Here is a 15,485-nt window from a genome sequence, read left to right on the forward strand (position 1 = left end):
GAAGGTTGATAATTCTCCCTCAGGAAAGGGCGCTAGTCTCCGGCAGGGAGTCCGGACACTACGCCAACCAGTCCCTCATACCATCCGATCCGCGATAAGGATCCTAGGGAAAATGGTGGCAGCAATCGAAGCGATAACTTTCGGCCAGTTCCATCCTTCACCCCCTGCAGCACGCCTTGTGTCAGCCTGGGACAAGAATCCTTTCACGCTCGATCGGCGGTGCAAACTGTCCTCTCAAGTCAGGCAGTCGTTCGGATGGTGGATAACCAGTTCTTCTCTGGCCTAGGGGAAACCTTTCCCCCCATGTCATGGGCTGATAATGACAATCAACGTCAGTCTCCTCGGTTGGGGAGTGGTGTTTCGCCACCACACAACCCAGAAACAGTGGTCGCCACAGGACGTACGCCTCCCGATCAACTTATTGGTGATATGAGCAATTCGTCTGGCTCTGCAGAAGTTTCATCACTTTCTAGCAGGCCGCCCCGTCCAGATTCCATCGGACATCGCCACGGCGGTGGTTTACATAATTTGTCAGGGGGGCACCCGCAGCAGAACAAACATGCGCGAGGTGGAGCACATTCTTCAGTGGGCCGAAGCAAACCACTCGGTGATTTCGGCTGTCCACAACCCGGGCGGGGAAAATTGGGCGGCAGACTTCCTCAGCCGGCAGGGTCTTGCATCCGGAGAGTGGTCTCTACATCCCGAAGTTCTTCAACAGATTTGTCAACTGTGGGGAGCTCCGGATGTGGACCTGATGGTTTCCAGAGTGAATGCCAAGGTGCCCACATATGTCGCTCGGGCCAGGGACCCGCAGGCATTCGCGGTGGACGCGTTGGTTCTACCATGGAACCAGTATCGCCTCCCATATCTATTTTCCCCACTGCCACTACTCTCGAGAGTCAGCAAAGGGATCAAGACGGAAGGGGGGCCAGCGATTCTGATGGCCCCAGACTGGCCCCGTCGAGCGTGGTACGCAGATCTAAGGCAGCTGCTCGCCGATGTTCCTGGGCTCCTGCTAGAGCGCCCAGATCTACCGTCTCAAGGGCTAATTTGCCACCCGAAATCAGGGACCCTGTGTTTGACGGCAGGGCCGTTGAATCTTGGATTCTAACCCAGGCAGGGTTCGGGAGCAAGGTGGTCGCTACAACGATTAGCGCCCGGAGGCCTGCTTCAGCATGAATTTACCACCACACCTGGAAGGTGTTCTTTGCTTGATGTCGAGGCCGCGGTGTTTCTCCGCTAAGATTCTCGATCTCCAACATCTTGGTTTTTCTCCAGTCGGGCTCAGAGAGCACGGATAGCTCAGTCGGTAGAGCATTAGACTTGGGCTTTGCCCCAGGTTTCCACAGGAGACAAATGTCGGCCTTATCCGTCCTGTTCCAGTGCAGGGTTGCTACCAATTTGCAGGTGAAAACTTTTCATCCGGGGAGTGTCCCACTTGATACCTCCCTATATGGCGCCGATGGAAGCCTGGGTTCCTAACATGGTCCTAAGTGTTCTGCAGGAAGCTCCGTTGGAACCGCTTCAGGATATCGCTTTGAGGTACCTTTCCTGGAAAGTTGTTCCCCTAGTGGCCATCACTTCCATCAGGCGGGTTTCAGAGCTGGTGGCTCTATCCTGCCGAGCTCCGTTCCTCACTTTCCATAGGTAAAAGGTGGTCCTCAGACCAGCCCCTCTTTTTCTACCGAAGGTCGTGTCCTCTTTGTCACATCAATGAAGATGTTGCTTTGCCTTCATTTTGTCCAGCACCGGTGCACCGTGTGGAAGAAGGCTCTTCACACGTTAGACCTGGTAAGAGCCCTCCGGAGGTACGTGTCACGGATGGCACCCTTTCCTCAGATGGACACGCTGCTCGTGCTCCCTGAAGAACGCAGGAAGGGACTCGCTGTTCCAAAGACGACCATAGCCAGATGGATTCGTTTGACTATTCAGGAGTCCTACTGCATTAGAGGCACGCCGATTCCGGTAGGGATCAGAGCGCACTCTACCCGGTCGGTGGGCGCCTCTTGGGCGCTTCGGCACCAGGCTTCGACAGAACAGGTTTGCAAGGCAGCAACCTGGTCCAGCCTGCACACATTTGCCAAACATAATATCCATACTCAGGCCTCGGCGGATGCAAGCCTGGGTAGAAGGAGTTTCCAAGCAACGGTGGCGCACCTTTAAACAGGAGGTGCATGTAACTTGGATTGGTGAGTCAATCTCCCACCCAGGGACTGCTTTAGGACGTCCCACAGTATCTGTGTCCCCCAATGAGATGAAGGAGAAACATGGATTTTTGTGAGTACTCACCGTAAAATCCTTTTCTCCGAGACACTCATTGGGGGACACAGCACCCACCCTATTAGCCAGTTGGCTCTTGTTTAAATGAATATGTGTTTACTTATTTGATATAAGGGTGGTGTTTTCCTTTGCACATGTTGTACCTGTATTAAGGCTGATTTTTTTGTCCTCCTACTGCTTTGGCACCAAACTGATTTCCGCCCGCAATAGGGGCGAGGGTGTATACTGCGGAGGAGGAGCTAACCTCTTTTTTTCACTTAGTGTCAGCCTCCTAGCGGCAGAAGCATACATCCACAGTATCTGTGTCCTCCAATGAGCGTCTCGGAGAAAAGGATTTTACGGTGAGTACTCACAAAAATCCATGTTTTCTGAAGCCCAGTTTTTTCATTCCTCCAGCAAAATGGAGAAGGCGGCAGCACCTGCGCAGTCAGTGTCAGACTGAAGAACATTGGGCCCACCGGAAGATTTAATTCTGAGGGCCAACCTTTCTTCTCCACTGAAAAGCCCCATAGCAACTGCAAGGTTTGCACTATGAACTCTTCTGAAGGAGAAGCCAGGGCCCACTGGAGGATTCTCTGGTTCTCTGGTGGGCCAGTCCAACCCTGTGCACAGTAGCATCTATCGGCAAGCGATGCTTTCAATCTGCTCAAGCACTGCCCACCAGTACGTGGGGCGCCATTTTACTGGAGGTAGTTTTTTTTTCAAAGCCCACACTATAAACTGCAATATTTAAAATAGGAGGCAGATCACTGAAGGATCAGTGACCTGTCAGTTAAAGCACAATAATGAAGATGAGGCCAGAGAGCACCAAATAAAGCCCCACCCACAGCCTGCTCCGGAGCACCAGAATCTCATTAATTGAAAACTGAAAACAAAGATTAAACAACAACTACAAGATGGATTTCATCAACCAAGTTATCATTTTAATCAGTATAACGGGGCCAACCTGACAGTGTCTGTAGTTTACTTTGCAAAATCCTGATGGCAGGTTCGCTTTAATGATTTCCTATAGGGCCCAGTTATGTTTGTCTATACTACTGTTGCAGATTCTAATTCAGATTATAAAACTCCTAAAAAATCTTTTCTTTACAGTCACCTTATAACTTTCACTATGCAAACATCTAATTTCTCTACTATTAAAGAAATAGGAGGACATTGTTCTCTGCTTTAACAACGAATGTTAAAGGGAATCTGTCAGCAGCATTTCTCCCCCAATTTATTTATGTGTCTGTTTCATGACTAGTCAGTTCCTCCATTAGTGAGAAATCAGCATTTGAATTAATATTCAAATGAGGCTAAAGAGCTGTCCGTAAATCTCATGCCTCTGTCACTCCAGTGGCTCTTTCCCTTTCCTATTGTTATTGACAAGTGGACATTCACTTTAGGGTTGATGTATAATAAAATAGAAGTTCACCTGTCCAGGTTTAGGGCTCCAATCTGCAGTTTATGTAACTGCAGACTTGTGAATCCTCACATCATGCAGTGCGCGATGTCAGGATTCCCGACACCGGGAGTAGACGGACATGTGACAGCAACTACATGAATTGTATACTTTTGGCAACATTATGACTAGATGTGTTCAGCCTCACTCAATTGACTTGCATTAAGCGAGTCCACGAATGTATAGATGGCACGTGACCTTATTTACACAAATCACATACTTGTGGTCATGTGCCCTCCTGCTTCCGGCACCAGAGAATCCTGACAGCGCACACTGTGAGGTTTCACAGCTCTGTAGTCATATAGAGTGACTGCAGACTTGAACCCCAATCCTGGACAACAGCTTATGTTTGAAAATATATTATCGGCATACCATTTTCATTGGCACCTAGTATCTGCTGAGAACATTTACAGATCTGTATGGCTGTGTCCATGAGGTCGAATAAACTCTGATATCCTTGTAAAATGTGCACTTCTCCTAAAGTATGGTCTCTGTTAGGTACGTGGTAAGAATTTCACTGCATTGATCTTTACTTTGCCTTTTTTCTCTAGACCTTTATAGTACTAAACAAAGGGAAGACAATCTTCAGATTTAGTGCTACACCTGCTTTGTATATAATTAGCCCTTTCAATCCTATCAGAAGAGCTGCAATCAAAATTTTGGTACATTCATATCCTTTCAAATGAAATGACTTTTTGCCTGTGCTGCTGACTAACTCCTAAATATTCTCTAAAAATGCCATCTATTTGCTTTAGGGCTCTTTCAGACAAGCATAGAGTCGGTCGATGTTCTGTCCGGGTGCTCTACAAACCAAATACATAGAGCACAAGGGCCTATTATAGTCAATGTGTCAGTACGCATGGATGGTTTTCTACACGGACCGATGGTCTGTGTGGAAAAAAAACACAGCATGCACTACTCTGGTCCGTGTTTCAAACCAGAATTATGTATTAAATGTAGATTGCGGACATTATTGGCTGTTTTTCAGTATGGCCTTAGGCTGTGTGCACACGCTGCGGATTAGGTGCGGATTCATCCGCGCGGATTTTGTAAAATCCGCAGGTGAAACCGCAGGTCAAAAGACCTGCGGTTTTACCTGCGGATTGCTCTGCGGTTTTGCCCTGCGGTTTTTCATCTCCTCAAAGGAGGAGATGGCAAACCGCAGCGGAATCCGCAGAAAGAATTGACATGTCAATTCTTTCAGCGGATTGAAAACCGCAGATAATCCGCGCGGAAAATTCCGCACCGTCTGCATTGCGGTTTTTGATTCCCATAGGGAATCATGGTACTGTACACCGCAGCAGAAACTGCTGCGGGTCCACAGCGGCCAAAACCGCTGCGGAACCGCGGCAAAATCCGCAGCATGTGCACACAGCCTTAGGAACACTGCCTTATGTAGTGAAAAACAAAGGAAGAAAATTAGAACTCCATAAACGTTTCTAAACAGTTTTAATATTTATTAACATATTATTTTTTTGTAATAATATTTTTAAGGCTGTGTTCACACGTTAGCGTTTTTTTCACGTTTAAGCGTTTTTTCCCTGCAAAAGTGCTTAAAAATCGCATACATTAAGCATCCCATTCTTAGAATGTATTCCGCAATTTTTGTGCACACGATGCGTTTTTTTCCACAAAAAAAACGCATCGCGGAAAAAAACGCAGCATGTTTATTAATTTTGCTGAAAAATCCGCATTTCAATGAGAAGGTTGATGCTCTGGAAAAAAACACGAAAAAAACGCAAAAAATAAAAATGCGGATTTCCTGGGAAGGAGTCTGGTTTTGCTCAGGAAAAATCTGCTTACGTTTGCACATAGCCTTAAAGCGGTTTGCCTTATTCATATGCCAATAAGTGGAATAGTTGGGACCACCAGCTTTGGTTCCCATTGGTTTCATGATTTTCATGGTGAACATTTTGAAAACGTTTTTCTTTATTAGGTCAGTCACACTACCGTAGAATACGCGTTCGAGTGCTATGCGAGAAAACCTCACATAGCACTCAGACCAGTACTAATCTATGGGGCAGCTCACATCACCGTATTTTTTCTTAGGCGTATTCGACGTGCGAGTAAAATCACAGCATGCTTTGATTGTGCATGTATATTGTCTGAGTCTCGCCAATGCAAGCCTATGGGTGCGAGAAAACCTCGTATACCACACCGACCTTCCGTCTAGCTTGTGACAAATACGCACACATTTTCCTCATTCCAGCCCATTGAGCGATTTAATTCTATGGAGAAAATCAGTGAGAAATGTAAAGCCACACGCATGTCATACAGATACATGGATGGGAGAAAATCGCACCATCGCATTGCAAAATCATTACACACGGATGACCATACGGAGAACACTTGTGCGACTCTCGGCAGGGAGACATGGACCGATTTTCCATATGTTTATTGTGACTCCGGCCTTAGACAACCCCTTTGAGACAGGAATTTCACATACTTGTGGATCCAAGAAGGAGCAAGAGTATAAAGGAATTATTAGATAGCTTTGACTTTGGCTTAAAAACCGCAGGTGTGATTGTAGAAAAAAATGTACTTCAAAAACACTAAAAATACTCTTTCAATAAGCACCCCATTGACCCCCATTGGAAAACCCTCCTAGATTGTCCTCGTGCTGTTTGTTTCCACATTTGGAAAAGAATAAACTTATCAATCTTAGGTCTCATTCACACATCAGTATTTTTGATCAGTATTTCATCAGTATTTGTATGCCAAAACCAGGAGTGTCTCCAAAACACAGAACAGGTGTCAGTCTTTCAATTATACTTTTTCTCTGTAAGGTCCACTCCTGGTTTTGGCATACAAACACTGATGAAAAATACTGACCAAATACTGACGTGTGAATGAGGCCTTAGGCTGGGGTCACACTAACCGACGCAAAATACGGTCCGTAGTTTACATGCGTAATACGGATGAATGACCCCTAAATAGTAATCCGTATGTCATCCGTAAGCAAGGTGTGGTCACGTATTTTGCGCATGTAAGCATCCGTATGTAATCCGTATGCAATCCGTATGGCGAGATTTTCTCGCCGCCTTGCAAAATGGACATATAATGGAGCCCTATGACGGGGTTTCTAACAGAAACAAAATAATAGATATAGACACATAGAATGCATATATATATTTATATATACACAAGTCATTGAGACAAACATATATATATATTTATATTTCACAGAGTTCTTCATAGCAGAATTAAATTGCTGGCTTCTATCAAATCATTCCCCAACCCGACATGAAATGACACATGGTTTACATTCAGTAAACCATTTCATTTCATGTTTTTTAATATGTCCCTGACTAATAATTAGATGAGGGTTTGTGTGCAAAATTTGGGAGTTGTAGTTGTTATTTTAAGGGGTTAATTCGTTGTTAAAAAATGTGTGGGCTTCCCATTGCCCTGTAGCGGTGGCGAATGGGTTAATCTAACAAAGGGTTAATGTCACCTTACAATCGAATGGTGACATTAACCCTTTGTTAGATTAACCCACTCGCCACCACTATAGGGCAAAAGCCCACGCATTTGTTAACAATGAATTATCCCTTAAAATAACAACTACAACTCCCAAATTTTGCACACAAACCCTCATCTAATTATTAGTCAGGGACATATAAAAATACATGAAATGAAATGGTTTACTGAATGTAAACCATGTGTCATTTCATGTCGGGTTGGGGAATGATTTGATAGAAGCCGGCAATTTAATTAGGCCTGTTTCACACTTCCGTTTTTTCAAATCCGTCAAAATCCGTTGTTTTCCGTAAAAAAACGGATCCGCCATTTTTTGCAGGATCCGTTTTTTTTGTCCCATAGACTTCCATTACTGTTACCGCGGATCCGTCAAAAAAACGGATCCGTTTTTAAAAAACCGGATCCGTTTGCATCAGTTTCCGTCAAAAAAACGGAAACGGATCCGTTTGGCGGACACAAAAAAGGAAGTGTGAAACAGGCCTTTGCGGCTATTCTGCTGTGAAGAACTCTGTGAAATATAAATATATATATATGTTTGTCACTATGACATGTATATATATATGTATATATATATATATATATATATATATATATACATGTATTCTATGTGTATATATCGTGTCTTTATTAAACCTGTCAGTGTGAGTTTACTGTATAGCGCACTGAATTGCCGGCTTTTCTAAAAGACACCGGGTGCATATTTCTCGCAAGTCACATGTGTGGTCCGTGTGTAATGCGTATTTTTAGCGCACCCATAGACTTGCATTGGCGTATTACGGGCGTAGTACGCTGCTGCGATTGGCACGGACCGTAGAATACGCCCGAGAAATATACGGCTGTTGGGAGCAAACCCATAGAGAATAATTGGTCCGTGTGTAATGCGTGCTTTTAACGCCTCTCACTCGTCCGTATTCCTCGCCAGTGTGACCCCGGCCTTAGAGGCATTTCTGCCTGAAAAAAAAACTACACATTTGAACAATTAGAAGCAGAAAAAATGCCCCATGCACCAAAACTGTGTGAAAATCAAAGAAATACCAGCTATGGCAGATATTTTTTTCTAGAAGAAATATCATCCTGAAAAAAACCCCTCTGAACTGACCCTAAGAGTATGTGCAGACGTTCAGTATTTGGCAGCGCTTTGGACGCAGCACATGTACGCTGTGTCAAAAGTGCTGCTGGCTCTTGAATACATTGTACAGGTGAAATTTATCACCGCATGTCCGTCTCTGCGGGTGATCCGTGGGCGTCTGTGGCCGCATCGTGAGCATGGGATTTCTTGAGCTCTCATCCACTATGCTGTAACATTTGGACGCTGCGCACTTGCGTAGCGTCCAACCTGCAGCGCTTACTGACCATGTGCACCTACCCTAACTGATTCAGCAGCCAAATCTGGAGTTCTTTTAGGCATAAATGCCTCAAGAATTGACATGTTACTGCTTTTCCACTAAGAAAATAAGTGGAAAACAGCAGCATGCATAATAAAATCATATTTATATTGAATTCAATAAAAAGCTTATTAAAAGAAAAATATCACAAAAAGCCTCACTGAGTGTAAAGACACAAAAGAGGTCAGAGAGTTTTTTAAATGAACCTATAAAGTTTACTAATTACATACATAAGATCCATATTAGTTCAGAGTAAAGCTAACAGAGCAGGACAATAGGGAAGCTCAAATGGGAGTACAGCTGTGGTATACTATTCAATCTCAAAGGTTATTGTGCATAAAAGCGCTGAGCAAAAAATATTTAACCTCATATGTATTTAAACAAGTAACAATATCAGAACTAGTACGTGTTAAAATAAAAAACATAAAAGATCAAATTTGCATAAGCATACCAATAGACCAATAGAGGTGTCATGCTCAAATGAGATGGCGCTTAAGAGGCAATGATCCTGGTTTTAGAAAGTTCTATAGTGCATAGTGAGATGGCACAAAGGATGTAGTGATCCTGTTTTGAAAGTGCTCTAATGCATAATGTGCAAATTAAGCAATAAACCAAATAAAGTTCCTGGGCCCAGCTGTGACATGGTATCAGTAGAGTAGGTACTAACCTGGGGCCCCTACGTGCGTTTCGCTAAATCTTCATCAGGAGAAAAATATGTAGATTTTGTAGCAAAATCTAGTCCGAAATCTTTAAAAAAAGTGGTGTGAACCCATCCTAAGGATATGTTCACACAAAGTTTTTGGACGTTGATTTTCACATAGATCTGCTTCAAAATTCACATCAAAGAGTATTCAAGAGCATTTGAAGCCGTTTTTCATTGTGTCCTGACCATGATGTATTTTACTAAAAAGTTTAATTCATGGAAAATCAAGTCAATAAAAAAGGTGAGAAAATTAGTACAAAGGTTTCAACCACTTAAGATCAATCAGTGCTAGTGATAGAGATATATTTAATCGCTTAATATTCTGCGATTACCAGCAGTTTAAAAGATATCCAGGACTTTAGAAAAAAAGGCATTTTTCAACCTTTCTGACCTTGAGAGCCACATCCAAGTCTGAGAGAGGGTCGCGAGCCACATCCAGCTCCTGCCCCACTCACAGTAGTGACACCCAGAGCCCACTATTACCAGTATAATGACCCTCAAAGCATTTCCACTGAAATGACATAAGGCAGTTTCCTATCTTACCCCATAAAGACCTGCTCTTCTGTGCAGGGCTGTAGACAAAAGTCACCCTGGTGCTAACACACCAAGCTGGAAGGCAGCAGCGAGCCACACATCACGGGACCACAAGCCATATGTGGCTCTCGAGCTACAGGTTAGGGACCCCTGCTCTAAGTGCTTGTGACCAAGTGGGCGGGGTCCTTCACTTTGGCCTCACTCGTGATCCCGTAATCTGGCTTTGAGTCAGAACACACAGTTACAACAGACCCATGGGTCCAACTTTCATTACTCTCAGTGACTTCCAAAAAGTCAGTTATTGGGAAAATGATACACTGTACTTCTTTTGTTTGTGCATATATATAATTTCACATCAAAGTATGTTCCTTAACTGATGATTTTCACATTGTTCAGTATGTTTATAATGTGCACTATCCTCACAAACTGCGTGTTCATGGCCATGTCTGACCTGGGAACTTGGGGCAAATATGTAGAGTAAGTATTCTTCATATAATATCTCCATGTGTCCAGCATTGTTATCTGTTACTGGAATTGTGTCTAGTGCCTAGACAATAACTCTTGCACTTTTATAATTTGCTTGAACCTATATATAGCTAATTTTACGTCTGTATAATTCTAATATAAGTTTCATGCATAAACTATTTAATGTCATTGATATTCATAAATAAGTGTGATCATATAAGATGGTGAAATCTTTCATCGACTGAGATACAAAAAAGTGTCCTTAGCAAACATAAATTTTGTTTAACTGTGTTATATACCGGTGGTATATACACTCACTGGCCACTTTATTAGGTACACCTGTCCAACTGTGTGTTAAGACTTAATTTCTAATCAGCCAATCACATGGCGGCAACTCAGTGCATTTAGGCATGTAGACATGGTCAAGACAATCTCCTGCAGTTCAAACCGAGCATCAGTATGGGGAAGAAAGGTGATTTGAGTGCCTTTGAACGTGGCATGATTGTTGGTGCCAGAAGGGCTGGTCTGAGAATTTCAGAAACTGCTGATCTACTGGGATTTTCACGCACAACCATCTCTAGGGTTTACAGAGAATGGTCCGAAAAAGAAAAAAAATCCAGTGAGCGGCAGTTCTGTGGCCGGAAATGCCATGTTGATGCCAGAGGTCAGAGGAGAATGGGCAGACTGGTTCGAGCTGATAGAAAGGCAACAGTGACTCAAATTGCCACCCGTTACAACCAAGGTAGGCAGAAGAGCATCTCTGAACGCACAGTGCGTCGAACTTTGAGGCAGATGGGCTACAGCAGCAGAAGACCACACTGGGTACCACTCCTCTCAGCTAAGAACAGGAAACTGAGGCTACAATTTGCACAAGCTCATCGAAATTGGACAGTAGAAGATTGGAAAAACGTTGCCTGGTCTGATGAGTCTCGATTTCTGCTGCGACATTCGGATGGTAGGGTCAGAATTTGGCGTAAACAACATGAAAGCATGGATCCATCCTGCCTTGTATCAACGGTTCAGGCTGGTGGTGGTGGTGTCATGGTGTGGGGAATTTTTTCTGGGCACTCTTTGGGCCCCTTGGTACCAATTGAGCATCGTTGCAACGCCACAGCCTACCTGAGTATTGTTGCTGACCATGTCCATCCCTTTATGACCACAATGTACCCAACATCTGATGGCTACTTTCAGCAGGATAATGCGCCATGTCATAAAGCTCGAATCATCTCAGATTGGTTTCTGGAACATGACAATGAGTTTACTGTACTCAAATGGCCTCCTCAGTCACCAGATCTCAATCCAATAGAGCATCTTTGGGATGTGGTGGAACGGGAGATTCGCATCAGGGATGTGCAGCCGACAAATCTGCGCCAACTGTGTGATGCCATCATGTCAATATGGTCCAAAATCTCTGAGGAATGCTTCCAGCACCTTGTTGAATCTCTGCCACGAAGAATTGAGGCAGTTCTGAAGGCAAAAGGGGGTCCAACCCCTTACTAGCATGGTGTACCTAATAAAGTGGCCAGTGAGTGTATTTTTTACACTAGAAGTGAATGGGTGTTTCAGAAACTTTATGCCATAGTGTTGCATATACTGTATTGGGGCCGTATAATTATCGTGTACTGTGAGTCCATGTGATTGGTGGCGTGGACGGCATTCTCCTTTGCTTGTCTTTCATTTCCATTTTGTAACATGTCATCATTATTACAGTTGTTAATTTTGATAAATACCGCTCCTCAGAAGCCAGTAACAAGACTTGTGTAAATTCCTACATAGAATTCTTAAAAAAAGGGAAAAAAATAGTTCACTTATACTCCTGTTAAATTCATCTGGGATTAGAAAGAGGATGTAAAACTCATTTCATTCTGTTAAATAGTATTTCAGCCACATACTATTTAAAGTATTTAGCTTTCATGACTCCTTAACTAAAGTGTTCCAAAACCTCAATAAAAGTAAGGCAGATTTAGCATTTAGGAATACTTGACAAGATTGGTAGGCTGTAATATTAGAGAGATCTATATTTTATGGCACACAAAACATGCAGTCAGAAACGTTTGGCGGCTGTATCCACAACCTTTATAGAGCGTTCAGCCATGCACATAAATGTTGTACCCTTTTTACACCTCATTCTCCAGTTAAAGCCTGGTGCCTGGGAGATTTTCTGGGTCTAGAAGGTCTCCCCTTTTTCTTGTAGCCCCATAGACATTCCTAAAGCATTGGAAAGCATACATTTAGGACACTGGGAAAGCTGTGTGTTCTCTATGTGAGCAGTAGTTGAGGACATTCAGTGTGATCATTTTTGGAGAATACAGCATCTTGAGAAATGAGTAACATGACTTGAATGCTACCATATGCTTTGCCCAATTCTGCTGACCACTTCAGCTTAGAGATGAAGAGTTAAATAATGTCTGAAAACCTGGTTACTATGGAGACTGTTACCTTGTGAGGTGGATTCTCCAACCCAAGGTCCAGGTGGGCACATGGGATGCGAGAGTTGGTGCAGCAGATGGATGAGACAAACAGGACACAGACAGCAAAGGTACAGGAAACAGGAGGACATCTAGGAGATCACAGATAGCTATCAGGTTTACTGGAAGTCAGAGGCGGACAGGAGATGTCCTGGAGACCACAGACAGGTAACAGACTTAATAGAAACTGCAGGCAGATAGAAGGTGTCCAGAAGATGTCCTGGAGACCGCAGACAGGTAGCAGAGTTATTAGAAGCATCAGTCAGACCGAAGATGTCAGGGAGATCTCAGAAAGATAGCAGAGTTACTGGAAGCTGCAGGCAGACAGAAGACGTACTGGAGACCGCAAACAGGTGACAGGGTTACTAGAAGCTGCAGGCAGACAGGTGCAGTGCACTGAAAGTCTTAGGAATGCTGAAATCTTAATATCAATACACAGGTGTATGTCTTGGTGAGCCTTTTATATAAGCTTGGTAAAATAATCACATGGGATCATGCGAGGCCATCTGCAAAGCCCAATGTTGAGCACAACAGAGTTAGCAGACCAGGGTAAATGAAATAAAGAGCGAGGACGGGACAGGTACACAAAATAGGCACTTCCTTATAATTAAAGTCCTCTGAATGGGTTTACCAAGCATTACTTCCCTAGCAACCGCTCTGCAGAACTGCCACTGATAAATGTTTAGGTGGAATATATCTTATTCTTTTGTGATGCTTATGAATAATCCCAAACTTCTAGTGTATGTAACTATAAACCATAAGAGTGGGGCCATACAGAGCAGTGGTGGTACGACTGGCCGTATGTGTCCAAAACTCCATCAACCACTGTGTCCAATTGCCGCATGATTATAATTCACAATCGAGTGACCATTAGCCCAGCGTGGATGGACGCAGCTTTGTCACCTTGGCCACTTCCACATCATTTTTTCCTGCCCTAATTATAGTAAGTAAATCCGAAACCCCAAATTTTTTAGGAAATTCAAGTGAACGCAGATATTTTCCATTTTACCAGACTGAGAAGTTTCTGGCTCTTGAGGACTGGGGATGATTAATCTGCCTTTGAAGAATGCTTTATGTTAACCCATTAAGCACTTCATTATGATACCTATGATATCTATTTTTGTATCTTATTTCTTACCTAAATATATTTTCATGCTGTTGATCAATTGCTTTTCTTATTGATATTGATGTCTATATTTTAATGAAATGCTTTGCCAGGGCTTTCTTATCTTGTGAGACACAATAGGCACGTAAGTAACCTTCTAACTCCACCGCGCCCTCATGAACTTCTCTAACTCACTGGTTATGCTGCATCATAATTGCACCATGGGAAGGACATACTCAGCTGCATTTTGTCATTCAGAGATAGAAGATGTTATATGATTTTTACAACTTTGTCCTAGTGCATATGCTTAATCATGTTTTATACTCTCAGATTTAGGTTATACCATCATCATCAAATGTTAAAATATTAAAAACCTTTAAACAGGATGATGTATTTTTGAGACTTGTTGGCTAGATCATCGTATTGAGCTAAAAATATGAACAATTGGCCCTATTTTTTATTGGGTGAAATTAGAGCTTTGATGGATGTTTTTGTGAAGTTTGCATTTTAGCTTAGAGTTTAAGATATTTATGATAATATTATGTAGATTGCTGAATGGTGATGGCTGAAGTGAAGAGTTCCATGGCAGAAAAGTAGAGTTTCAAGGGTGTATGTGCCATAGAGGCTTTCCATTTGGCCTGGTACAAATGATATACCAGTTTTCTCACTTGCAATGACTATGAATCCTTTAGCCGGCCAAACACATTAGATGGCTGCTTGACGAACGATGCTGATTGTTCATCCGGCAGCCTTCTCAACCAACTCTCCCATACCCAAGAATCCTCTTCACCTGAGTACTTCTATATTCTATATGAGAAAACTACCATCAGACAAGTTGGCCAGCTACTTCTCTCGTAGATCAAGACAATTTTGCAGTTTCCATGAAAACTCATACTTTTATTAATCAAATGAGTTGCCAAATGAATTTAAAATCTAGTCCAGACATTGACAAGGTTCGGAAAAAAGATTTTTATTTGAAACCTTCAAACTTTGCTTTCGTCAAAGAATGCTCCCTTTGCAGCAATTACAGCATTGCAGACCTTTGGCATTCTAGCAGTTAATTTGCTGAGGTAATCTGGAGAAATTTCACCCCATGCTTCCAGAAGCCCCTCCCATGAGTTGGTTTGGCTTGATGGGCACTTTTTGCGTACCATACGGTCAAGCTGCTCCCACAGAAGCTCAATGGGGTTGAGATCTGGTGACTGCGCTGGCCATTCCGTTGCAGCTAGAATACCAGCTGCCTGCTTCTTCTCTAAATAGTTCTTACATAATTTGGAAGTGTGCTTTGGGTCATTGTCCTGTTGTAGGATGAAATTGGCTCCAATCAAGCGCTGTCCACAGGGTATGGCATGGCGTTGCAAAATGGAGTGATAGCTTTTCTTTTTCAAAATCCCTTTTACCTTGTTCAAATCTCCTACTTTACCAGCACCAAAGCAACCCCAGACCATCACATTACCTCCACCATGCTTGACAGATGGCATTAGGCACTCATCCAGCATCTTTTCAGTTGTTCTGCTTATCATAAATGTTCTTCTGTGTGATCCAAACACCTCAAACTTGGATTCGTCTGTCCATAACACTTTTTTCCAATCTTCCTCTGTCCAATGTCTGTGTTCTTTTGCCC

At 43.2% G+C, this 15,485-nt stretch overlaps 1 protein-coding gene across 9 annotated transcripts in view; it reads left to right on the top strand.

Moving 5' to 3' along the window:
• Positions 1 to 15,485, top strand: part of LOC141095489 (sodium channel protein type 5 subunit alpha-like) — a 524,914-nt gene that overhangs the window by 128,690 nt on the left and 380,739 nt on the right. For 8 of the 9 annotated variants that reach the window (XM_073581512.1, XM_073581519.1, XM_073581511.1 and 5 more), the window contains exon 1: positions 10,195 to 10,300. In XM_073581512.1, coding sequence (XP_073437613.1) covers positions 10,200 to 10,300 — 101 coding nt within the window. In that variant the 5' untranslated portion in view covers positions 10,195 to 10,199. Of the gene's footprint in view, positions 1 to 4,272; positions 4,392 to 10,194; positions 10,301 to 15,485 lie in introns of those variants that run through there. The other variant, XM_073581518.1, reaches the window with a different exon arrangement.

This window comes from Dendrobates tinctorius, unplaced genomic scaffold (genome assembly GCF_039654945.1).
Source record: "Dendrobates tinctorius isolate UK_male_01 unplaced genomic scaffold, ASM3965494v1 ptg000070l, whole genome shotgun sequence".
NCBI classification, from domain to species: Eukaryota; Metazoa; Chordata; class Amphibia; order Anura; family Dendrobatidae; genus Dendrobates; species Dendrobates tinctorius.